Genomic DNA, 26,365 nt, shown 5'->3' with positions numbered 1-26,365 from the left:
CCTAGATAAACTATTATATTTTAGTGTTTGTTTCAATAGCTGAAAAATAATGATAAAAGACTTTTTGCTATCCCATCTGAATGTCTTTTATGGGTGTTTTTGTAACATTTCATATAATTTTAAAAGTTTTCACTTATATCTTTAGACACTTCTTAAAACTCTGGTATATACTATACCAGATATATTCAGGCATGTAATTAGATAAAATTGTTACATATATAAAGAGTCTGAAAAGCCAAATTATAATATCCTAAATGGCACAATGATATACTTACGTATTACTTACAACTCTCTATCTGTAAAGGGAGAGTACTCTTCACTAGACACAATATTCAAAACTTACCTTGCAATTATTACCACAATGCTTGCATTGGGTGCAAATAATACCAAAGTTTTCTAGATGGCTTCAAGTTTAAAGAAATCTTATTTACTTATAGCATCTGTCAGTATTGCTACAAACTAAGAGCAGGGTCTATTTAGTTTGGGTTCCCCCAAAGGCAGACACTGAGACAGTAATTCAAGTGCAAGTAGTTCATTAGGAATACGATCTCAGAAAAGTCAAGTATGGTGGTAGGGAAGAGAAAAAGGCTAATACATGGTAAATTATCTAATTAGTTACACTGTGAATAACTAGAGCTTAATTCTATTGAGGATCCCTGGCAACCAGTGTAGCATAAGCACGTCAGAGTCAGTCCCTCAAAGAGTGACAGGGCTGAGATATTTATACATCATCTGCCCTCAGCTTTTGCTTGAGGTGAGCTTCCAGGGAGCAGAATTTAATGTGACTGATGAGCAAAGCAGCCTCTTTTGGTTAAAAGACCCCCAGAGGGTCAGAGGTGCTAGCCTTTTGATGTTGGGCTGGAAGCAAGGGGAGAAACAACGTTTTGGGAGCAACTGTTGTGTGTTACAAAAGACAGTGGTCATTTAAAATATACTGCATATTAAATATGATATAGCACATACAGTATTATTCCTTTTTTGCAAATTAGGATTATGAGGTTTGCAAAGGTTAAAGAAGTTCTACAAAGTCACTCCGTTTGCAAGTGGGAGAGCCAGTCTTTGAACTATGGTCTGTCAGGCTCCAAGTCCCATGTTCTTTCCACACAATTAGCATTTCACTTCTTGGTGATACTTCTCAAACTCTAGAGTTTATTCAGATTTCATTAGGTTTTCCATCATGTTCCCCTACGAATCCAATCCATTCTCCTTTTTTCCAAGATCCCATCACACAATATATTTTTAGTCATCATATCCCCTCAACCTACTCTGATAGATGCTCAGACTTTTCTCTTCTTGATGATAGTTTTGAGAAATACTTATCAGGCACTTTATAGAATATCTCTCAGTTTGAATTTTTCTAATGTTTATCTCATGGCTGGATTAGGGGTCTAGGGTTGGGGGTGGAAGACCACAAAGGTACAGTGTCATTCCCATCACATCACATCAAGGGTGCAAGGTATCACTATGACTCACATTACAGAATCTTGATTACATACTCAAGGTAGTATTTGCCAATATTTCTCCATTATAAAGTTGCCACTGTCCTCTTCCACATTGTAATCTTTGGAAGAAAGTCAACACAGCACACATGCCAGGGAAGGGAGAAGGTTATGTTATACCTCCTGGAGTGAACTACAAAACTTATATGAAATTCTTCTGTACAAGGGATCCCAGAGATCAATTTTAACTTGTCTCTAAAAGCTTCAGTCAGAAATTTGGGGCCATGTCTTTATGTTAGATTTATGAGTAACACCACATTAAGATTCATACATTTAAAAAATAAGTCCAGCTTGGAGAGGATGTGGAGAAATAGGAATGCTTTTATACTGTTGGTGGGAGTGTAAATTAGTTCAGTCATTGTGGAAGACAGTGTGGTGATTCCTCAAGGATCTAGAACTAGAAATACCATTTGACCCAGCAATCCCATTACTGGGTATATACCCAAAGGATTACAAATCATGCTACTATAAAGACACATGCACACATATGTTTATTGTGGCACTATTCACAATAGCAAAGACTTGGAACCAACCCAAATGTCCATCAATGATAGACTGGATTAAGAAAATGTGGCACATATACACCATGGAATAGTATGCAGCCATAAAAAAGGATGAGTTCATGTCCTTTGCAGGGACATGGATGAAGCTGGAAACCATCATTCTCAGCAAACTATCACAAGACAGAAAACCAAACACTGCATGTTTTCACTCATAGGTGGGAAATGAACAATGAGAACACTTGGACACAGGGCAGAGAACATCACACACCAGGGCCTGTCACGGGGTGGGGGGAGGGATAGCATTAGGAGAAATACCTAATGTAAATGATGAATTAATGGGCGCAGCAAACCAACATAGCACATGCATACCTATATAATAAACCTGTACGTTGCACACATGTACCCTAGAACTGAAAGTATAATAATAAAAAAAATAAGTCCAGCTCATGGGTAACTTGGTTAACTCACTGAGTGAAGAAAAAAAATCAGGTCTCTTTGTTAGGTGGATCGGAACATGACAATTTCTGCCACCCAGAAGTGGCACTTGCTCTCGGTAATGTGTAAACCATGAATTGGACACTGGCTATGGTGAGCTATCAAGACCACTTTGATCATTCCCTGGTGTTATGATCTTAAAATGCACACCTTTGAATTTTTTGGTTAAAAGAAGAAATCAAATTTTGCATATTACAGTCATAAACACATATTTTACATTTTTAAATAAAATGAATATTCCAAACCTTTTTAGAGAGTTAGAACTAGGGAGCTGGAGTAGAAGTATGTCTATCTGGTAGGTTTTCATTAGAAGACTAAGATTTTCTATTAGAAATTGGAATGGACACTAGGTCGTTTCCACGGTTACCTACTGAAGCCTTTTTCCTTTAATGGAAAGGTATCATTTCTGTATACACCACATGTAGCTTCATGCTTTGTATTGGATCAAATCCTTTGATAGCAGAATAAAAGAAATGAATTGAAAAAGTTTCTACAGTCTGCCCCTGCTTGCTATGAAATTATACTTCAACACTAAATAACATGAATAAAAAGCCCTTTTCATATTTGGCTGAATTCACAGTGTCATTTTTAATAACAAAAGTGCATGTCCAAGTATTTTCATGATGCTTATTACACACTATCCTTTGACAACCTTTGTAGTCTGAAAGCTCGTTGCTTCTTTTGTCCCCTCAAGTCAAAATTCCCTTGCTTGACATTTACCTTCTATTGTAATCTTAGCTCTTCTACTTACAAAAGTTAATTTTCCACTGTCCCACTCCAGACTTTCAATTCCATTTGTGGCAGTGTCCTTGTTGTCCTTGCTGTCCTTACTCACCCTCTGCTCTCTGTGCACGCTGAGTGCTTTGTGGAGTCTTTTAGACCCATTCCTGTCCTTATCAGACCTTTTTCTGAATGCCTCCTGTAGAGCATTATGAATGTTTGCTGTATTGTTAATGATTCTTTTGTATTCCCTGTGAGATTGAGTATACGGTTTGTGTGCCTATTTATATTACATCCTGTTTCAAAGTGGATTTAAACAGCGATATCTATCTATAACAAATATATATATATTTTCTGCATGTGTAATTATCTATGATGTAATTAAAAAGAAAAAACCCATTTCATACTGCTAACACATGCTTCAAATTAGTGTAGAATGCAATAAAATCCTAGAAAACATATTTCTTGTGCAAAGAAAAAAGTATTAGACATATTTCAGTATAAAGATAGCTTTTAATGTTAAGAATAGATTATGGTAAATGACGAGTTAATGGGTGCAGCACACCAGCATAGCACATGTATACATATGTAACTAACCTGCACATTGTGCACTTGTACCCTAAAACTTAAAGTATAATAATAATAATAAAAAAAGAATAGATTTGGAAAAAAATTAGAAATAATTTTTCTTCATCATTTATACAGAAAAATGACAATCTCATGATATCTCAGATCCAATTCCTTTTTGACATCATGAGTATATAATTAGGGCAAGTAAAACATATAATAGAAGATACTTTGCTGACATAGTATGACTACTATATTTGTAGCAAGGCAAAATATATATGGGATATATAGTTAACTTTAAATGACACATCTAAAACATTGTGTTTTAGCCATATCGATGTGTAGCTTCCATTTGATTAGTCTCCTTACACTGGGCTACTTTCAATAATATATATATATATATTTTAAATTATTATTATACTTTAAGTTTTATGGTACATGTGCACAATGTGCAGGTTAGTTACATATGTATACATGTGCCATGCTGGTGCGCTGCACCCACTAACTCCTCATCTAGCATTAGGTATATCTCCCAGTGCTATCCCTCCCCCCTCCCTCCACCCCACAACAGTCCCCAGAGTGTGATGTTCCCCTTCCTGTGTCCATGTGTTCTCATTGTTCAATTCCCACCTATGAGTGAGAATATGCGATGTTTGGTTTTTTGTTCTTGTGATAGTTTACTGAGAATGATGATTTCCAATTTCATCCATGTCCCTACAGAGGACATGAACTCATCATTTTTTATGGCTGCATAGTATTCCATAGTGTATATGTGCCACATTTTCTTAATTCAGTCTATCATTGTTGGACATTTGGGTTGGTCCCAAGTCTTTGCCATTGTGAATAGTGCCGCAATAAACATACGTGTGCATGTGTCTTTACAGCAACATGATTTATAGTCCTTTGGGTATATACCCAGTAATGGGATGGCTGGGTCAAATGGTATTTCTAGTTTTAGATCCCTGAGGAATCGCCACACTGACTTCCACAATGGTTGAACTAGTTTACAGTCCCACCAACGGTGTAAAAGTGTTCCTATTTCTCCACATCCTCTCCAGTACCTGTTGTTTCCTGACTTTTTAATGATTGCCATTCTAACTGGTGTGAGATGGTATCTCATTGTGGTTTTGATTTGCATTTCTCTGATGGCCACTGATGGTGAGCATTTTTTCATGTGTTTTTTGGCTGCATAAATGACTTCTTTTGAGAAGTGTCTGTTCATGTCCTTCACCCACTTTGTGATGAGGTTGTTTGTTTTTTTCTTGTAAATTTGTTTGAGTTCATTGTAGATTCTGGATATTAGCCCTTTGTCAGATGAGTAGGTTGTGAAAATTTTCTCCCATTTTGTAGGTTGCCTGTTCACTCTGATGGTAGTTTCTTTTGCTGTGCAGAAGCTCTTTAATGAGATCCCATTTGTCAATTTTGGCTTTTGTTGCCATTGCTTTTGGTGTTTTAGACATGAAGTCCTTGCCCATGCCTATGTCTTGGGATGCAAGGCTGGTTCAATATACACAAATCAATAAATGTAATCCAGCATATAAACAGAACCAAAGACAAAAACCACATGATTATCTCAATAGATGTAGAAAAGGCCTTTGACAAAATTCAACAACCCTTCATGCTAAAAACTCTCAATAAATTAGGTATTGATGGGCTGTATCTCAAAATAATCAGAGCTATCTATGACAAACCCACAGCCAATATCATACTGAATGGGCAAAAACTGGAAGCATTCCCTTTGAAAACTGGCACAAGACAGGGATTCCCTCTCTCACCACTCCTATTCAACATAGTGTTGGAAGTTCTGGCCAGGGCAATCAGGCAGGAGAAGGAAATAAAGGGTATTCAATTAGGAAAAGAGGAAGTCAAATTGTCCCTGTTTGCAGATGATATGATTGTATATCTAGAAAACCCCATTGTCTCAGCCCAAAATCTCCTTAAGCTGATAAGCAACTTCAGCAAAGTCTCAGGATATAAAATCAATGTACAAAAATCATAAGCATTCTTATACACCAATAACAGACAAACAGAGACCCAAATCATGAGTGAACTCCCATTCACAATTGTTTCAAAGAGAATAAAATACCTAGGAATCCAACATACAAGGGACGTGAAGGACCTCTTCAAGGAGAACTACAAACCACTGCTCAAGGAAATAAAAGAGGATACAAACAAATGGAAGAACATTCCATGCTCATGGGTAGGAAGAACCAATATCATGAAAATGGCCATACTGCCCAAGGTAATTTAGAGATTCAATGCCATCCCCATCAAGCTACCAATGACTTTCTTCACAGAATTGGAAAAAACTACTTTAAAGTTCATATGAAACCAAAAAAGAGCTTGCATTGCCAAGTCAATCCTAAGCCAAAAGAACAAAGCTGGAGGCATCACACTACCTGACTTCAAACTATACTACAAGGCTACAGTAACCAAAACAGCATGGTACTGGTACCAAAACAGAGATATAGATCAATGGAACAGAACAGAGCCCTCAGAAATAACGCCACATATCTACAACTATCTGATCTTTGACAAACCTGAGAAAAACAAGCTATGGGGAAAGGATTCCCTATTTAATAAATGGTGCTGGGAAAACTGGCTAGCCATATGTAGAAAGCTGAAACTGGATCCCTTCCTTACACCTTATACAGAAATCAATTCAAGATGGATTAAAGACTTAAACGTTAGACCTAAAACCATAAAAACCCTAGAAGAAAACCTAGGCATTACTTTCAATAATACTTTATATTTGATGACTCCTTTTAAAAATTGGTAAGTTTTAAGCAAGGAATCCTTTAAAAATCTTATACAGAATATGAAATGTATTTTGTGCTATAAAATATATCAAATATTTTCATTTCACTTGCATATTTTTTCAGATGTCTTCTTTTTCTAAACTTAATGTTTCTCTTCCTGGGATAAAGTATTAGCATTGCCTAGTCAAATATTTGAACATGAATTTCTTGTCTAGTTTTATGTCATCTTGGCTCTATTGTGCTATCTTTTCATTTCTGAAAAAATAAGTTTTCATATTTAAAAAGCAAAAAAAACTAGGAATACCCTTGCCTAATTTCTTCCAAAACTGTAACAATTTAATAACTAGGATGGAATTGCAAATGCAGTAAGATGAAGACAATCACAGGTACAGCAAAGCAACTAATCATAAGTGTGGATTCTGCTTGGCTTCTCAAGAATATAAAAGTGGGCTAGGCAACACTGTTAATTTAGAAATCATAGACATTATTTACCTTTCCTAGAAAATAATAAACTGACTTTTACTACATGGATTAAGCCAAGATAAAGTTATATTATCTATTATAGAGTGCTTAAAATGGTTATGGTGAAAATAATTATGTCCTCGATGAAAAATAGGCATACAGCTAGTCTAAGGGTGATGGGGAATAGGAGAGTATTTCAAAAGACCTTAATATTCTTCACATATAGTAGACTCATGCATTCAAATCATTTAATTAAAAAATATTAAATATGATAAAATGTTGGCCGGAAGGTTACTTGAAGAAGGATACATTTCACAGTAATGAGTAAGGTTATAGCCTCAAGTCAAAAGGAATTAGGCACAAAACAGGAGAAAAATATTTGAAGACAAGGTGGAGAAAAGAATGAGGGTCAGAAGATTAAAAGAGTACACAGGAGTAATAAGTTCTGCTGGAAATAAATATCTAGTTTAATGGAGACAAGTTCATCTTGGAAAAGTTAGCAGAGAGCTGGCAGTCCATCTGTAAATAACAGGAGCTTTAGAGGATACAAATTGGTGGGCAATGGGTACAAAGTGGATGCTGTTAGTAGCAAAACATTTTCCTTTTAGTAAATTTTTCAGGTAACAGCTTCCCATTTTCAGTAACAAAAGTGGTCTTGATGGTTGAGGTTCGCCTTTGTGTCTATGTGTGTGTGTATGTAGTGGGGTTTTATTAAACCAGGGTAGTATTAAACTTTCTTCTTTATACACTTACTGTGATATTTCACTTTAAGGGGAGTTTTTCCAAATATTCTGGGAATCCCATTAATAAAACTGATATACATTTATGTACATTAAAAAACAGAATATCATTTTAATGTTTAAGCCTTATAGAAATTAATATTAATCTCAGTTATGCATGGGATGATGGTGATATACTTTAACCAATTAATCAACAGAATAATATTTCATCCTACTATTTGCACTGACATACTTTGTTATTTTCTAAGATGTCTTCTTAGACACTGTCTTCTCCAATTTGGTTTGGTGTCATTCCTTTGCTGGTGCCATAGTCTTTTTTCCATGTACTGCTTTTCTTATTGATAATCATAGTAGACATCCTTATGATTTTAACACCAGGAATACCTGAACTTTTATGAAGCTATTTTTTAATATTATTGACCCAAGTAATCATATAACCAACTTTGTGCTCATAGCTAGAAAGCAAAGAGCCAAAGTTGTGACTTATTTAAATGAATGTAGGATTCCATGAAATGAATTTTAAATACTTTATGAAAATGGAAAAGGTGTTTTCTAGATTGACTTGAATTGACAATTTTTCTAAGACTTTTGAAAAAATGTCTTACATGGTAGATGTTAACAATCAAAATGTAGAAACATAAAATTAGACTCTACAATACTTAAAAGATAAATCTAAAAAACAGCCAATACTAGTTTTCAATTTTTAGGAGACCTTAAGAAAGAAAACAAAAACTTACAATATTTGAGTAACTCTTGTCAGGGAAAGAAAAGGGCCAAACATGACATTTAACGTTTCTATGCTAGAAAACACTGTGGTTGGGCAACACTCGGCCGGATCAGATCACAAGTTCCTACGAGTTTTTATCAATTCCAAGTTTTCATAGACGTTTGTCTAATATAAATGTAATTTTCTTGAATTAGGAAAATGTTATTTGTTGATTTTTTGCTCAATTATTGGATAAAATAATTTTAACACTCCTGTGCAGGATTTATTAATAACAGAAGGAGCCATTATCATTTAATATTTTAAGGATTTCATTTTAGTTATTTTATATTTTTATTAATATAGGATTTATAATTCATTGACAATGTTATTTACAATTACTATGATGGTAGAGAATACAAAAATTTGAGTTAAAATAGAATCTCTAAAAACAAAAATTCTACAATTAAAACTTTCTGAAGAATTAGTACTATATAACTGAGGTCCATTCTTTCTAGCTATCACAACATGTTTAGAAGTATCAGGATGAAATCATGTATGTTTCCAACTTTGAGGAAAGTTTAGTATCTTAGAACTTTTTGTCCAAAGAAGTTGGCTATTTATGAATTCTGAGCTATACTGTTTCTAGAATTGTCTTTGTGAGCCCTTATTTTCCTGTCGTTGATAAAACAAATTATCATGAACTTGGAAGCTTAAACAGGAATTTATTCTCTCACATTTCAGGAGTCCAGAAGTCCAAAATCAGTTTTACTGGGTGGGAATCAGGTATCAGCAGGGCCTCTTTCCCTCCAGAAGGTCTGGGGGAAAATCCAGCCCTTGCTTCTTCCAGGTTCTTGTGACGACAACCATTCCTTGGCTTATTGGCCACATTACTCCAAGCTCTGCCATTTTGGTCACATCACCTTTTCTTCTCCCTCTGCTTCCCTTTTATAAAGATACATGTGGTAGCATGGCTATCTAGATAACACAAGATTATCTCCATATCTCAAGATCTTTAACAAAATCATGTCTACAAAATCTTTTTTGCCATATAAGGTAAAACACAGGCTCCAGGGGTTAGAACATGGATATCTTTTGATATTCATTTTTCAGTTACCACAGCCCCAAATCCACACATTTCTAGAGGAAAAATTTCATCCTCCAGGAAGATGATTTTAGTTTATGTAGTCAGAATTTTGAAGCTATTTTTATGATAACAGGCTCTTGTGTAACTTTAAACATTTTTATAACAATTGTTTACTTGTTCATTCTTTTAATAAGCGTTTATTCCTGTAAGGGGATTTTTTAAAAAGAAAAACAACAAATTCTTGCTTCCAAAAAAGACTATAATTTATTTTTGCAGATAGGATAATGAAACATACATTATTGAATGACAACATGATTAAAGAATAAAATATTGAGAAATAATATATAAGTTAAAAACATGAGAAAAAATTCTGCAGTCTAAGTTCAAAGGAAATATAAATGTATATTGAAAAGCAGAAAAAATACAGCACTATATAGAGATGGTGGGTTTTGAAGTGCTACTAGATTGATAGAATTTACATAGTTCTAAAAGTGGCCGGGCGCGGTGGCTCACACCTGTAATCCCAGCACTTTGGGATGTGGAGGCAGGTGGATCACCTGAGTTCAGGAGTTTGAGACCATCCTGGCCAACATGGTGAAACCCTGTCTCTACTAAAAATACAAAAATTGGCCAGGCATGGTTGCTGGTTCCTGTAATCCCAGCTACTCGGGGGGCTGAGGTAGGACAATCACTTGAACCTGGGAGGTGGAGGTTGCAGTGAGCCAAAATTGTGTCACTGCACTCCAGCCTGGGCAACAGAACAAGACCCTGCCTCAAAAAAAATAAAAAAAAAAAAAATAATAAAAGCATAGAAAGGTCATGGCAAATGGGTTTAAGAAAAGGCAAAGCTGTAAGAAAAACAACAACTAATGATAACAATTTTTTACAAGTCTGGTCAGGGTCAACAAAGTTGATGGAGTAGAGCAGAAAGGGGTCAAAGTTGTGTAAACAATGCCAATTTTATCCTGTACTAACTAGGAACTCTTTCAGGTATTTTTTTTTTTTTTTGGTGCTTGTATGTTTTTCCAGCTGGGAATGATAATTTTGACAGTCATCACTTAATTATTTAAGGAAGGTGGAATGAAGATAGGGACAGGCTGGAGTTTGGGGAAACTACACTGAAAATTATTGTAGTAATTCAAGTCTGAGGCAATCAAGGCTCAAATTTAGAAAGCTGAGTTATTAATGGAAGAAAAGAAATAGATTTTAAAAAGACTAGTAGAATGAATCCCCAGGGCTTAGGTCCAGTTTACAGTGAGCATGGGATGATGAAAGATGAGAGAGAAAAATGTAAAAGATGAAAGAAAGAGATTAGAGGACAAAAGGCTTGGGACAAAAGATAAGGTAATTATAGACACACTGAGTTTGAAACAATGGCTGCAAGCCCAGGAAATGGTACAACTTTGATGCCTCCTTAAAGATAAACTTGAGGGGATTAATTCTGTAGAAAAATAAAATGTGAAGAATCAAGACTGAACAGAGTAGCATGGCAATAAGAGATTCACTGACATGTAAAAGTATCCTAAGACTTTGTTGACACCAGACTGATCAAATTATCACAGGGCCTATTGGATTTACTTGAAAGGAAACCTCACACTTCATTGTTTGAAGAACTTGAGGGTAAAGAGATAACTCATGATCCCCTAAAAAGCTAGCCAAAGTGAAATGTTTCTTTTCTTTGGATATTTTCCCCTTAGTCATATACTACCCAGAGTGTTTATTATTGACTAGGATAATCAGGTTTTGTTGGATGAATGATTGATTGAAATTATCATTTGTTGTAGTCTAAATGTTTGGGTCCCCCCTCCCAAATTCATGCATTGAAATCCAGTCCCCAGGGTGATAGTATTAGAAGTCTGGGCCCTTAGAAGGTGATCAAATCATGAAGTCTCTGCCCTGAGGAATGAGATTAGTGTCCTCGTCAAAGAAACCCAGAGATCTAGCTCTTCTCTTTCACCAAGTGAGCATGCAAGAAGAAGGCTCAATGAACTTTTCCCTCATCAGACACCAAATTTGCTGGTGTCTTGATATTGGACTTCTCAGCCTCCAGAACTGTGTACAATAAATTTCTGTTGTTTTTAAACCACCCAGTTTATTGTATGTTTATTATAGCAACCCAGACAGATTAAGACAGCATTCCATCCCAAGTATAGTATAATCTCCTGACAGGAGGACAAAGTCAGCAAAGACCAGAGAAGTTTTCCCAGTCAAGCATTAATGATAATGAAAGGCTCTTGTAATAATTCCTGTTTCTATAGAAGTTATGGTAACTCTGCTTTCTTCTAGCTTGCATGTATCCAACTCATTTAAACATTTAATGAATGGTAGATTTTCCTTCTTTCCTCATAGGCCATTCTATTTAACTTGCAAATTTACTCTGTGAAATCCCTGGTAAGTTTTAATTCCACTGTGCAAGCTACTAAAAAGGGTCCAAATTAGTATTGAAATGGCTTCTAAGTAATTACAGTACTTATAAAAATGCAAACTTTAAAATGAATACATATCTGTTGAATGAATGTATTCATTACAATCTGTGAGTACATTAGAACACATTACTAAAATAATTAAGCTTTCTCTAGGAGAGGATCTGTAATGAAACAAAGTATTTGTTTACTCTCTAAATTTTTAATACACCTGTCATAAGATTAGATTCAATTTAAGTAATCAGATGTTAGACGAGGAGGAGATACTTGTATAAAAGTGTAGATCATACCTAATGATCTCTTCTTTAATCTTGGCAGAAAACAGCATTTTAATAAATGGCTAGCATAAGCTTCCTTAAAGGCTTGCTACCTTGAAAAATAGCTCTGAATCATTTGCTGCAATAAATTATATGGAATGTTTCCAAGTGCTTTCTAGCTCTCTTCAAATGAGTGGCTCCAGGGAGAAAAAGAAACATTATAAATGCATTCACTAGGGTTGTGAATATTTTTTCATTACTTTACATTTTTTTGCCTTTAAAAAGAAAAGGTACAATGTGTATGGGACTATTTTTATTCATTTTTAATTAAAGATGTGCTGCTATTCAAAGGGAAACAGCATTGAATTTTTAAAATTTTTATAGTGATTAATTTCAAAGTAAAATGTTTAACTTATAAATGTTACGTTAATTTAGTTTTTACCTAATTATAAATATATTTTATGTATTAGAGTTTTTTTTTTTTTTTCTAGAAATGGGGTTTTGCTACATTTCCCAGGCTGGACTCAAACTCCTATGTGCAAGAGATCTTCCTGCCTTAGCCTTCTGAATAGTTGGTACTACAGATGCATGCCACCATGCCCAGCTATTTTATGTAAATTTTAAATAAAAATTAGTATCAGTTTGAGTAGATATAACATATTCCTAATAAGACTATGATCCGAGTACCAATTTTGATATTATGCCTTTATGATGATATAAATGTTGTTTCAAAGCACTTTAAAAATGAATGGCATTTCTACACAAAAAAGAGAAAGTATTAAGGCAAACATTGGTTTGAATATATAAACTGTTGAAAAGTCTGTATATAAAAAAAACTGTAAACAAAAAGTCAGAAAAATGTTTGCAAAATGCATGACAAGGGCAATAATATTTAACAAAGTATTCTTATAAATGACAAGAGAAAAAAGAACCTCTTCAACCCCCAATGGAAACATAAGCAACAATATCACTAGAAAATTTGCAATAACAATTTTTGAAATGTTTAAATGCCAGTTTTTAAAATCATTAAATGCATTGATAATGCTAGAAATATGGTTGAAACAAGATAAAATGTTTCTCCCATACTAAAATGGCAAAGATAAAAAACAAAAAAAAAATATAATACACAGGGTTGGCCACTGCGATTATAATCCTGGAAAGTGTGGTTGGAAATCAATGCAAATACAGTGACTATAAATCTGGTGTGGAATCAGACTTAGGTTCACACTGGCTTTACCATTTCAATCATGATACTAATCACTCAAGATTTCCATTACATTCATAAGTAAAATAAGATAATAACACTATCTACTTCAAAGATCATTGTAAGACTCAAAGAGGGTAATTTGTATTAAATGTTTATCAGAGTACTTTTTATTTTAGCTATTAGTCTTATTTGCTGAAATCTTAAGAAAAAAGAACAATTTGTTACTATACCTTAAAAGCCTTCTAATTTTGCATAACCTTTGATTGAGCAAATGTACTCTAGACATATTTCTAAAGAAGTAAATATTAGTGATCACCAGATTTTAGCTACAAGGAAATTGATAGGCTTGGTTTATAATACTGAATATTTACAAATATTGTACCTTAAACTATAAAAGAATAAATAAATTATAGCTTATCCATTAAAAATGCGTCCTGTAGCAAATGTACTTCTAGAGATATTTCTAAAGAAGTAAATATCAGTGATCACCAGATTTTAGCTACAAGGAAATTGATGGGCCTGGTTTATAACAATGAACTTTTATAAATATTGTATGTTAAACAATAAAACAATGAATAAATAAATTATAGTTTATCCATTAAAAATGTGTCCTGTTTAGGTTAAGTAGTTGCTAATGAATAGCTAGCAAAAGTGAAGCTAAATTATTGGGTTTTCAACAGTGAGTGTGTCAAGTTTTTTAGTGGAGCAGAGTATAGCCAACAGCTCAATTTCAGAGAACAGTGTAAGTGAACTGCTAGGATAGGAAAACACTGAAAGCATGCAAGGAATGAGAAATTATGAGACATATGTCTAGAGCACAGGAGACTGATGGGACATCAAGGTAGATAAGGCTGGAAAACCAGATGGGGATACAATTATGAGGGGTTTTGTATATCATAGGAAAGAATTTGGCTTTTATTCTTTGGGCAGTGGAAAGCTGCTGAAAATTTAATGAGATGTTAAACTAATGTAGCATGAATTATGAGTCATGAAAATAATGAGGTTTTAAATCCATATGGGTAAAAGTAGATATAGGCTAGAACAAAGGCAGAGATCCTGGTTATAAAAGGACTAAGATGTAGGGACATTTTTCCATAGAAGTGTTGGGATTTGGTGACTAATCGGACTTCAGAAGTAAGTTTCTATGTTAGGTTTCCATTTCGGATGATTGTGTGAAAGGAAAGGAAATGAGTTCAGTTTGGAAACAGGTGGATTTGAGATGTCCGCAGACATTAACGATAATTAACTGGCTATAGATTCTAGAGCTCAGGAGAGAGGTTGGAGCTGTACATGTAAATCTGAGTCATTAACATTGTACTGGACATGGAAGTGCTTCCAGGAATCCATGCCATCTTTCAGAAGTACAGAGAAGACAATCTCATAACTGCTATACTTTATTTCAGTAAATTGTAACTTCTGCCTTTCACTTGTAAAAGTTTCTATTCAAGTTAATCCAATTATTCTTATTATTTTCAAAGTGTTAATGATTATCATGAAGTTGCTTGACAATGAAAAGAAATCATTGCAAGAATAGATATAAATGGAGTGCTGAATTTTGTTATTCTTTGAGTAAGACGGTTTTTATTTATAAGGCTTTAAAAAAAGAGCACTTCAAAATGGTCATGTTGAATTGAATAATAATTCTCCAGTTGTTAGCTTTTGCAGTATTCCTGCTACAAAAACTTTCATTAACTCCAGTTAGATTTTGCTGGAAATCTGAGTGTTTAAGAAAATTATTTCTAACAACTACTGAAAAGTAAGTTTCTTCCTGATGTTTCCATGGCCTTAAAAAACCCCTAAACTATCAAAACTCCTATGCAAGGAGAAATGGTTAAGGTATAATTGTCGACAAACAAAAAAAAATACCTTTTTTTAGAAATGTAACTAAGTTAAAAAAGGATTTTAACATTTGTTATGATTTTTGTGTAAAAGCAAGAGAGAGAAGCTTGAGTGATTTTTATGGGTTGGGGGCTACTTATAAAACATTCAAAACTAAATAACCATAAAAATAAATGCTGCTTCCATGGTAACATAAAAGAATAGCAATAAAACCAGGGAGGGTAATTCTGAGAATAAAATTATAAAATCTGTTTTTTATTAAAGTGAGAAAGACAAAAACTGAAACAGGTTCCTAGTATTAATTATCTTAGAAATATTGCATTCCATCAGAGCAGAATTCATAATAATTGAGTTTTATATGACGGTTAAATTTTTCCATAATGTGTATTTGTTAGAGTTACAGGAGAGGTTGTTCATTGTTTTGAGATCAACAATACCAAATGAAGTGTTGTGCTTTTATCTTGCTTGTCACATTAGCCACTGAACGAACATTTTTTAACTTCAGAAATAGAATTAACAACATCAATAGAAATAACAAGGGGCTAATTAATGGCAATGGATCAATACATATTGCATGTCTAGTATGTGCCATGTTTAGTGTTAATTTTTTTAATGAATTTTCCTAGTGTTAGAAAAAATTTGAGTGAAATCTCTTGTTCATTTTATGGACAATCAACATCAAAGCTCAAAAATATTATGTAACTTGCCATAGGTTACCCAATTAATCAGATTGGGGTAATGCAACACAACAATGTTCTTCTAGTCTCAATAGTTTAAATTTCCCCATTCTTATTTAATTATGAAGGAAATACATGTACTACTGTATGCAGAAAAATGTGGGGTAAAAAGGAAAATTTCTTTTCCAACTCAGTCTTCTTTCCAGATATCCACTAGCTAGATACAATCTATATTCCAGATTTTTATAGATTTGTAGTAGATTACATAGCATCCATAAAAATATATAGATACTATATATAGAAAAATGTTTACATTTTTTCATAAATGGGATTATTGAAAATAAGTTGTCTGGATTGTTTTTCTCTTTTGAAGTTCTAGTGACACACATGCAGACCTCCCTCAGTCATTTTGATGGTATACAGCTTTCTATACTATGTGTATATCATGCTTTATTTAACCATTCCCCTCTTGGTAAATACTGAATTGTTTCCATTGTTTGTGTTATAACAAAAAGGGCTCCAAAAACATTTGTGTGTGTGTGTGTGTGTGAGTGTGTGTATGTGCAATTAAGTACGTAGATGGAAAAATAATGGTTTTAATTTTTATCTTGTTATTAAATTGATCTTGTAGAGCACATTAGAATAAAAGTAGGGATAGATTTTATGCTTATTATTATTTGATCACTTTCTTTATGAATCCCTGAGCTGTTTTTATATACTTTTAGTTACTATGAAAATAACAGCTCATTATTCCTTGGCAATGTCTACAAAGTTCTAAGGTACAAATCTACTGTTCTGACCATACAATTTTTCATCTATTTACTTGCCTAGTATTCATTAGGTGCTTACCATGTCCCAAGACTAGCAGGTGCTGGGTATGAAAACAGGAGTAAGATATAGGACTGCCAACAAGAAGTTTGCAGTAGAGTGAGATAGCTTATTTCTGGGTATTTGAAAATGTGTAGATGAATAAAGTAATTTTTAATATGGCACTGTAATGATTCTATGTAGAGAATTCATCTGGGGTACCTTTCTCATTTTCATAAGCAATAGAATGAGAGAGATTTCATAAGTAGTGTTTCTTTAAATTCTGTATGACATTATGGAGCAGATAATTAGCTGATTTTTTTTTGCCATAAGTTGTTTAAACAGATTATGGCTGGCACTTCTAAATGTCCCCCCAATATCTTGGTAAATGGACTGTGAGAAGCAGTTACTTGTGAGTGTGGGGTTAAATATTCGGTGTTTTGTTGTACTAGGGATGTCCAAGTAACACATTTTTACCTAAAGAGAGATACACTGAGACGTGTAGAGCCTCTAAGAAGGCTTTTGTTTTTCCTAAAAGAAAAACAGATACAGCTATTGCAGTTCTTCCCTGACTTTGACATTCCTGCCTTGAATGTGGATATGATGTCTGGAATTTCAGTAGTCCTCTTCTGACCAGCTGATGATAAAAGTTAACTCTAAACACTAAAGAATGGAAAGATATAAAGTTTTTGGTTTCTTTATGAAATCATTGAGGTCCTAAACAAATGTCAGAATTCTTATCATGTGAGAAAACTAAACCCTCACACATTTAGTCCTCTTATAGTTAAGCATTTTGTTGTTTCCAGCTGAATTCATCAGGACTTCATTGGTTTTTGGCAGTAGAGGCCCGTCACATTCATTATGAATCAGTGAAACAATAAATGGAATCATTTCTGAATGCTTTGTTATTAGTCTGCCTATGTTGTTTCTATCCTCTTCCTCCATAAGGTCAATTTCCCATGCTGTAATTTAGAAATTTGGTTTAAATATTTTCTTGCTCAAATTGACAGTTTGGAACACTAATTAGGATTTTTTTAAATTAAGAATTTTTAAGGGAGAAACTTCCTTCTAATGTTCTCCATTGAATAACACAGGCCCTGTTTGAAGTATGGTACGCCAAAACTCAACAGAGTTCATTTTCCTCTTTATGGTATAAGAATCAACAATTATTTTTGTAATAAATCTTGACACAAATATAACCATAATTGTGCTGGACAGGATAACTTTTGCAACCTCGGTTCACACTAACTCAGAAATTCTACCTCTGGATAAAAAACTGGTTTTCCTAAACTTCTCTAGATAACTTGTTTACAGAGGATCAGCTACCTCAAAGTCTGCTTTGTTGGTATAGTTCCCAGGAACTTCAAATTCTACCTCTCAAAGCGGCCATGGCAGTAAAATAGCACTGGTCCTGAAGACTCACAGCCAAATAGCCTCCATGTGGCCCACCATGCAAAGCTATTTTCCAATGCTTAAGGAGAGCACAAGAACTCTTGTCACACACAAGAAAAGTTGTCTAAAACTTTTAGTCAGCTTTCAACACTGAACTATATACTTAAACATTTTATTAAACTTCAAAAGCTCTTAAAAATCATAACATACATAAAAATCTGAAAAGAAATGGATAATAATAACCATTGGGAAAACATCACAGATGTTGATGAATTATTTTATATATTCAGTTAATAGAATAAAATGTACTCCTAATTTGCTAATACATGATAAAATGAGATGTGTCTAAAATATTTGGATATCTTCATTAACTGTAGGCACACTGAAAGTGTTGCTCTTTTTAATTTTTCAGCTCTCATTTAAGATCCTTGGGATAATAAAATAGCCAAATTAGTTCTAGATTTGAGTGCACATTTATTTACTAAGCTCAGTTTATAGTTATTAACATGTGAGCCATGGTCTCCACTGATAGTTTTAACAATATTTTTCCTCTAAAATATGAAGCTGATAAAAAGGGAGAGTTTACCTGATTTCCTCCCATACCATGACAGTTGAATATACCCACTTTTTCATTTTCCTTGCGGCCCATGTTGTCTAAACACTGATTGGTTTCAACATTTCTTATCTAAAGGAAACACACAAAAGGGGGGGATAAAACATAAATCAGACAGTTATTTAAGTCATCAAATCCTTCTTATGTTACTGTCTATTGTTAACTGAATAATACTTCATAAGAAAATTTCTCCAAGAAAAACATATTGCTTTAAATATTTGTCTTTTTCTGTATCCATTCTTAACCTGTATACATTTCTAAACTCCTCCTGAAGTTTTTGAACAGAATTGGCATTGGCATCTAATCAAGAGACATTCCCTGTTTATAGCACAGTATCATAGAATAAGGAAGCAGCTGCATATTATGAATTAGGAATTCTTCCCCAAATCCTCTAAAAATTAGGACACACTTTTCATATTCCACTCAAATAACCATTGACTATTCTTGAACTCCTATACTACTGCATGGAAGGAAATAAAAACAAATTGGCTAAATATTGAAATTTATGTTCTTTTTAGGTTGCTTCATTACTGTATGTTCCATTCTGTGTGTTAATAAAGATTGCACTCTTTATATCTGTGAGTAAAACATATTTATGCATCTTCTTTCATGCCTACTGCCAAACTTATTGGGAAGTGCTTGACCTTAAGGAAAGCTATTACAAGGCTAAACAGTGATTTCACACTACAAATTCCTCAAAAGCAAGATTGAATTGCTGACTACAGACATAAAGTTCTTGGTTTACATTCAAACATGGCATTAGTCCCATAATTAACATAAAGTTAATACATATTTGTGCCAAATGTAATTACAAAACCAATAATTGACTTTAAAGATACTAATCTGACTGAATCAAGAACAAATGAATGCAAAAAAGAAAAAAATCTTCTAATAAATGGGATATTTCAGATTTTTATTTAGTCTCAACCCCAAGTATGTATTTATGCTTGTCTACTCTGCTTTTGGAAAGTTTGTGTCTCTGAACCATAGACATGCATATTTTACTGTTCACTTGGTAGAATTATTGGACACATATATTTACTTATCTGTGCTCTGAGTACATGTTTCCTCACATTGGCTAATGAATAAGACGAGAAACTTATTACATAAACATATAGAGGATGAATTTAGTTTATACAATTCACTTTTTCTGTGGCGCAGAACCTCATGGCCAAGTACTAGTACCTGGAGTTGGGGAAATGACTTGCATTAAGGCCCCCATCAATAACTGAGAATAGTATGGATCAGAATTCCCATTTGGTAAAAGTTAGAAAAAACTGGACAGAGTCATCAAGCCCTATTTCAAGGGGCTGAGATTTACTGCAGAGTTATATGTGTTTTCATAAAAAAATCTGAGCAGCAACCCATTAAAAAAGACAAAACACACACTGAATATTACAAGGAAAGGGCACAGGCTTCTAGAAGCAAAACCTGTACCAGTTCATCTAGGGCTGAAATATATTCTCAATCTAATTTCAGGTGGTCCAGACACTAGAAGGGATTGAACCTATAGGCAAAAGACCTTTCAGGACCTGCAGCTGGAGAGGATTAAGGAAAGTAACAATTGATAAATTGTAGTATGATGTAGTAAATAGGATGGTGTAGGTTGCACATAGTCTGATCAAATTATGTAAGTTGAATTATTTTTAAATCCCTTACATTAGATTTTATTGACTTTTCATAAAAGGAAGATTTCTTGAAAATAATAAGATTATACATTATTGCTATTTAGCTTCCTAAAAGAGTGTAGAACAGTATAATGCCATAATACTTAGAGAAATACACATCTCACAAAATGACTAATTCATTTTTAGATGTAAGGTATGCAATCTGATTAGAAGAATCTCTGCTAGGTGCATGGTACTTGAATAGGCACTAATTAATAATTACAGGGGTTACAGCTTGAATTGTTTGTAAGGCTTTCTCTCTTTGCTGGAAAGCAGAAAATTCAAAGCCATATTCAGCCTAGTACATACTCTGACAGTGGTATTGGAAAGGGACTTATCGGAGATGCATGCCATATTACTCTTTGACAAATTAAGAAAAACCTTTAAGAATGGCTCCAAAATATTTTGCCTTCAATAACAACCTATTATTGATCTATTTTTTACAAAAGATAACACTTTAATGTTTTAGTATGTAACACCTCTTATGATTTCATTTATTCAATTGAGTAGTAGTATCAGGAAAATGTATATCTCATACCAGGCACTACCTGAGGTGCTGAGGAGACAGAAAGGAACAAAATAAACACAGTCTCTTCCTTCATAAAGCTTATGTTTTAGAAGGGAAGAGAGCAACAAATAAATAGATTTGTAATATGTCAGAAAATCAAGAAGTCCCATGAAGAAATATAAAGCATAGTAAGGGTAGATAAAGTGAAGGAGATGGTACTATTTTAGAAAGGAAAGGTCAGCTGGAATAAAGACACTTGAAAAGACGTTTAATGAAGAGGAGAGCAACCATATTTTCATCTATGGAAGGACATTTTGGGCAGGGGAACAGCAAATGGATGCTCCCTGTAGTTGGACAGTACTGAGTGAAATAATGGACTAGGCTTGTACCACCACTGCAGTGAGCAAGGGGCAGGTTAGAGAGGTATCCCAGACTAAGTCATGTAAGGAATCATGAGATTTTTAGCATAGGCATGGTATAATAGTAGCTTATTGTGGCTGTTGTGCAAAGAGCAGATTAGAGGGAGGAAAGACTGGAAGCAGAAAAACAAGGAAGAAGGCCACTGTAGTCATGCCAGCAAGAGATGATGGTGATGAACAGAATAACAATGGGGGTGGAAGGTCCAATTTCAGATATATTTTGAAGGTAGAGCCACTGGAACTTTCCACTGAATTGAATGTGAGTTATGAGACAAATGAAGACATCAAGAAACATGCCAAGCTTTGGGCCTGAACAAGTGGGCAAATGCTATTTCTATTTACCAGGAACAATGGTCTTGAGTTCTTGCATGTTGATAATTATATCTGTGGCTGCTATACTTGAAAATCACTTTGATAGATCTAAAATCCATGGCTCACCAAACTTAAATACCTTTTAAATGTTACTCCATTTACTTCCAGGGTAAAGGATTCCTTTGAAAACTCTGATGACAATCTGGGATTTTCCCCCCTTAATTCTTACAAGTATCTATTTCCCTGGAAGCCAAATTGATTTTTTTATCTTTTAAGTTTGGGAGGTTTACTACAATGTATCTTGACATTACTCATTATGGATCACTCTCACAGGGATGTAGTGTTCCTTTTCACAATATCGTTTCAATTCTATTTTCAGAAAAGTTTCCCAGAATTATAGTTATTATTTTATTTTTCGAGACAGAGTCTCACTCTGTCGCCCAGGCTGGAGTGCAGTGGTGGCAATTCTCTGCCTCAGCTTCCCAAGTAGCTGGGATTACAGGCGCCCACCGTCACACCTGGTCAAATTTTTTTTTTTTTTTTTTTTTTTAGAACAGATGGGGTTACATCATATTGGTCAGGCTGTTCTCGAAATCCTGACCTCAGGTAATCCACCAGCCGCATCTTCCCAAGGTGCTGGGATTATAGGTGTGAGCCACTGCACCCTGCCTATAGTTATTAATGTTCATTTTGTTTCATTGGTTTTTCTCTTTAGGAAATCCTAATATTTTGGGTCTTGTTGCTTATCTTCTATATGTGTCACTTTCAATTGAACAATTTAGTTTCCAATTTTTATTTTTTTAGTTGCTCCTTTTTCTTTTCTAAAATTCTATGGCATGCTCTCTTGGTATTATTCACTCATGTGTTCTTACAAGTTTGGCCTTCATTTCTGAAATGATTTAGTCTTTGATTTCTAATTCTTTCCTGCATTATAGTCACGCATTTCCGTTTTTCTAAATTTATGTTGTTCTTTTCTATATTCTATCATTTAGAGCATTCATTTTAGCATCTTTTGAAATATTAGATTACACTTTTCCTCTGTCTTATGAGCATAAAGTACTGGTGTGCTTGCATTGTTTGCAGAGATACCATTCTACTTCTTACTATCTTTTTCTTACATCAGTCATGCTTTTCTAGTTTTTCTTTTCTCTCTTCCTTTTGTTCTTCCTTCCTTCTTTCCTTTTTTGCATAAGATCAATTTTCCTAGTCTTTTAAGGGGAAACGATTGATCAAAAGACCATTTCTAATTTCACAAATATAGAACACCTTTTTCTGTAGTTTTTGAAGTGTTAAAAAAAATTACCCTTCTATTTCTTGAGACCTCCTGACCCAATTTATCTCACCCATTTTAATCTGGACCATTCATTTCCTTTTCCTCCCACTCTAGTTGGGCTTTATTCCCTGAAGTGTCTTCTGAGAAGGAGCTTCAGCTAGTGAGTTTCAAGAATTCACAGAATGCAGACTGTTCAGACCCTTCAGATATTAGAGAGGAGTTTTTTTGCTCACCTGCAAAGTACTTCTCCCATTTTCAGCTACTATTATCCAATTGGCCTGAAACAATTTCTCATGAGTATCTATTAGAAAATTGGGTGTTATCCTGACCTCATTTCCATCAAATACCTTATTGCTTTCCTCTGTTGTCTCCTGCAAAAATTGTAGTATCATGTGGGTCATGACAATGTCAGCTCATATTTGAGAATTTGTGAGAACACTTTGCCACCTATATTTGTTGTCAAAATTGCTTATCATTTTTTTAAGTTTTGCTGTCCTAGTTGTTTTCTGTCTTAATGGCAAAATTCAGAGATTCACACATTATGTCATCGCTGCCACCAATTTTTCCAGAATTCCAGAATAGATTTATCTTGGGGACTGCATGAAAAGAAGCCTATCCTATTTCTGGCACATTCTAACTACTCCACATTCAATGTGGTTTTGTAGTTTGTGGATGTGTAATATTGCTTGTCCTTCAGAATGCACCAGGTGCTAAGTGGATACAATATAGGAACTAAAGTCAAGTCTGGCTGGATGTAGAATCTGGGAGAATAACAATAGACAGGAGTCAATGGTTTAGGAAACGTGCCACAGGGAGAAAAGACAGACAACCACTACCACCTCCAATATGATGATAATAATAATATAAATTAGAAACTATTTGAATTGTATGTGCCAACCTATTACTCCCGTTTTACAAACAAAAACATTAAGATACAAAGAGGTTAACTAATTTGCCAAAACAAAACGTAAAGGTATTCTATTGAGTCTGGGAATTGCCAGTCCTGACTTCCAGACAGGCAGGCAGTGTTTGTTAGAAAGGAGGCCTGGAAGGAGCAAGGGAGGACTCAGTTATGCTTGAACAGAGCTAACCAGGGGTTATCTAGACAACAGGTGAAGACACATGAAACAAGATACACAAAGGCAACCTGGTATTAGGCCTGGGGGACGAGGTCAAAAAGCCTAAAAACAAAGTATTCTTTATGCTTAGTGCAATCCTGATGAGCTGAGGTCAGGCAAATAATTTCTGTCTATGTCCAGGGTGACCTGAGAGATAAGCAGTGTGGAGGACAGAGTGTCAGGAAATCAGAATATCAATTGCCATCTTAAACAAATAAGAGGGACATATCACCTGGGATAGCGACTATATCTGAAAGGTTTTTTTTGTTTTTGTTTTTTTGAGACGGAGTCCAGCTCTTTCACCCAGGATGGGGTGCAGCAGTGTGATCTTGGCTCACTGCAACCTCCAACTCCCAGGTTCAAGTGATTTTCATGTCTCAGTCTCTCAAGTAGCTGGGACTACAGACATGGAATTCCATCACAACTGCCTAATTTTTACATTTGTAGTAGAGATAGGGTTTTACCATGCTGGCCAGGCTGCTCTCAAACTCCTGATCTCAAGTGATCCGCCTGCCTTGGCCTCCCAACGTGCTGGGTTACAGGCATAAGCCACCATGCCTGGCCTAAAATCTGAAAGGTTTTTTATCACTAGGCCTATAATATTCAGATTTTTTTTTAAAGCCATGCACACCTAGGGGGCAGATAGAAGCACATAAATTGTTCCCGAGTGAGCGAGCCCAACCATGTAGGCATCTGCTATATTGTCTTCAAAATACAAAAATGGTCACTGGTGTTTTCTAACAATTCTCAACAAACAAATCTTAACATGTATCTCAATACTAGCATTTGGGAGAGTTGAAAGTATGGATCTCATCTTTTGAAATGTAAAGGATAATCAAATTTAGGATGAGCATGCATAATTTTAAAATCAGAACTTCTCTAAGAACACCTCAAATATATACTCACAAAGAATGTTGTTCAAGGGAAGAAGTGAAATTTCAGAAAAGATGCAATTTTGTCACTGGTACCGTATTACCTGACAGTAACAATGGCTTGGTCATGTCATTAATCCTGAGAAAAATCAAAGCAACCAACAACTAAAGAACTTTATCCACCAAAAAGTCTTTACAAAGTCTGTTCTAGAACTTGAATCAAAATAGTAGCGCACACTGGTAGCTCTAGGATCTGGTAAACTCTTTTGACTCATTCTTTATGATATGGTAGAGCTTTGAATGTATGGCACAAGGCCAAGATAGTTTTAACTTTAATTGGCTGTCTGCTTTGAGATTTCTATGTTTACACATAATCTTTTATTGCTTGAAAACAATTCTTAATGACATAAACTTGAGGGCATTTTTTCCACTTGTGTTTTGATGTTTGAAATCAGCAAGACTTTTTCTAAATGTTTCTGTGCATTGCAGCATCATTAGTAATGTTTTTATCACTTATATAATTTGTTCATTAGCTTTTGCTCCCTCTGCTGGAATGTAAAAGCAAGTAGCAATGAGAATTCCATTTCCAAAAGGGAGATATATACTGCCCACGCCCCCACCACAAATCTTTGCATTTTAAAAACTCATAGAAAATCCATTCTAAAGATAAGACAGTCTAAACTTAAACTAGCATTATTTTACTTTAATTACTCCAACATATGTTTATCCTTCAATTGCATGTTACTTTTTATCATTATTTTACAAATGTCAACATCATTAGTTTTCTCTTTTCTTTGTAAAGACAGAAATAAGCACATTTGCAGTGAATTCCAGAGCTTAATGTTAATATTTCCATAATATGATTGCTCCTGTGGATACGCATTTAAGGTATGTTTTCTGTTTAATCTAATTGTGAATAAATCAGAAAGATGAGAACAAAATCTGTATACTGAAACAATTAAAGTTGACTTCACTTATGCAGAACTGGATTTAGAAGGTCCTTGATTAATGACTGTGAGATTCAAAAATAATTATTATCTGATATCTGAAATCCCTTCCCCCAAAAAGTAAAGAACATAGAAAAATAAACAATTTAATTTATTTGGTGGACAACAAAAACAGTGACAACCAAAATCCTGAGAGAATTGAATAAATGTCAAACTGGCATATAGTTTGTTGCAGCTGTTTGTGCCAATACACATATAATAAAATTAGAATGAATTTTAGTTTATTAGAAATATGAAGTTAAAAAAATACAATATTTTCAGGTAATAAAAATAGCTCGCTTTGTTCACAGGTGAGTTACCTAGCCCGACATACTTTAAGGTAGCCATCCAATAAAGGGTGACATATTCTCCTTATACATACACATATTCAGAAACCCCGGGATAAAAATTAGCTACTGAGTCCCCAAGAATTTTGGAAATAAAATGAACAGAAAAATGT

At 34.4% G+C, this 26,365-nt stretch overlaps 1 protein-coding gene across 7 annotated transcripts in view; it reads right to left on the bottom strand.

The window, feature by feature from the left end:
* The window catches only part of GALNT13 (polypeptide N-acetylgalactosaminyltransferase 13), a 585,401-nt gene that overhangs the window by 31,137 nt on the left and 527,899 nt on the right, over nucleotides 1-26,365 (bottom strand). For 4 of the 7 annotated variants that reach the window (XM_054478803.2, XM_063647484.1, XM_063647481.1 and 1 more), the window contains one exon: nucleotides 18,724-18,822. The exons of 1 other annotated variant lie outside the window; for it this stretch is intronic. In XM_054478803.2, coding sequence (XP_054334778.1) covers nucleotides 18,724-18,822 — 99 coding nt within the window. The remainder of the gene's footprint in view (nucleotides 1-18,723; nucleotides 18,823-26,365) is intronic. 2 more of the 7 variants (XM_063647482.1, XM_063647485.1) reach the window with 1 other exon arrangement.

Source organism: Pongo pygmaeus, chromosome 11 (genome assembly GCF_028885625.2).
Source record: "Pongo pygmaeus isolate AG05252 chromosome 11, NHGRI_mPonPyg2-v2.0_pri, whole genome shotgun sequence".
NCBI lineage: Eukaryota > Metazoa > Chordata > Mammalia > Primates > Hominidae > Pongo > Pongo pygmaeus.
The sequence above is the reverse complement of the archived record's forward strand: the minus strand, read 5'-3'. Positions and strand labels throughout refer to the sequence as shown.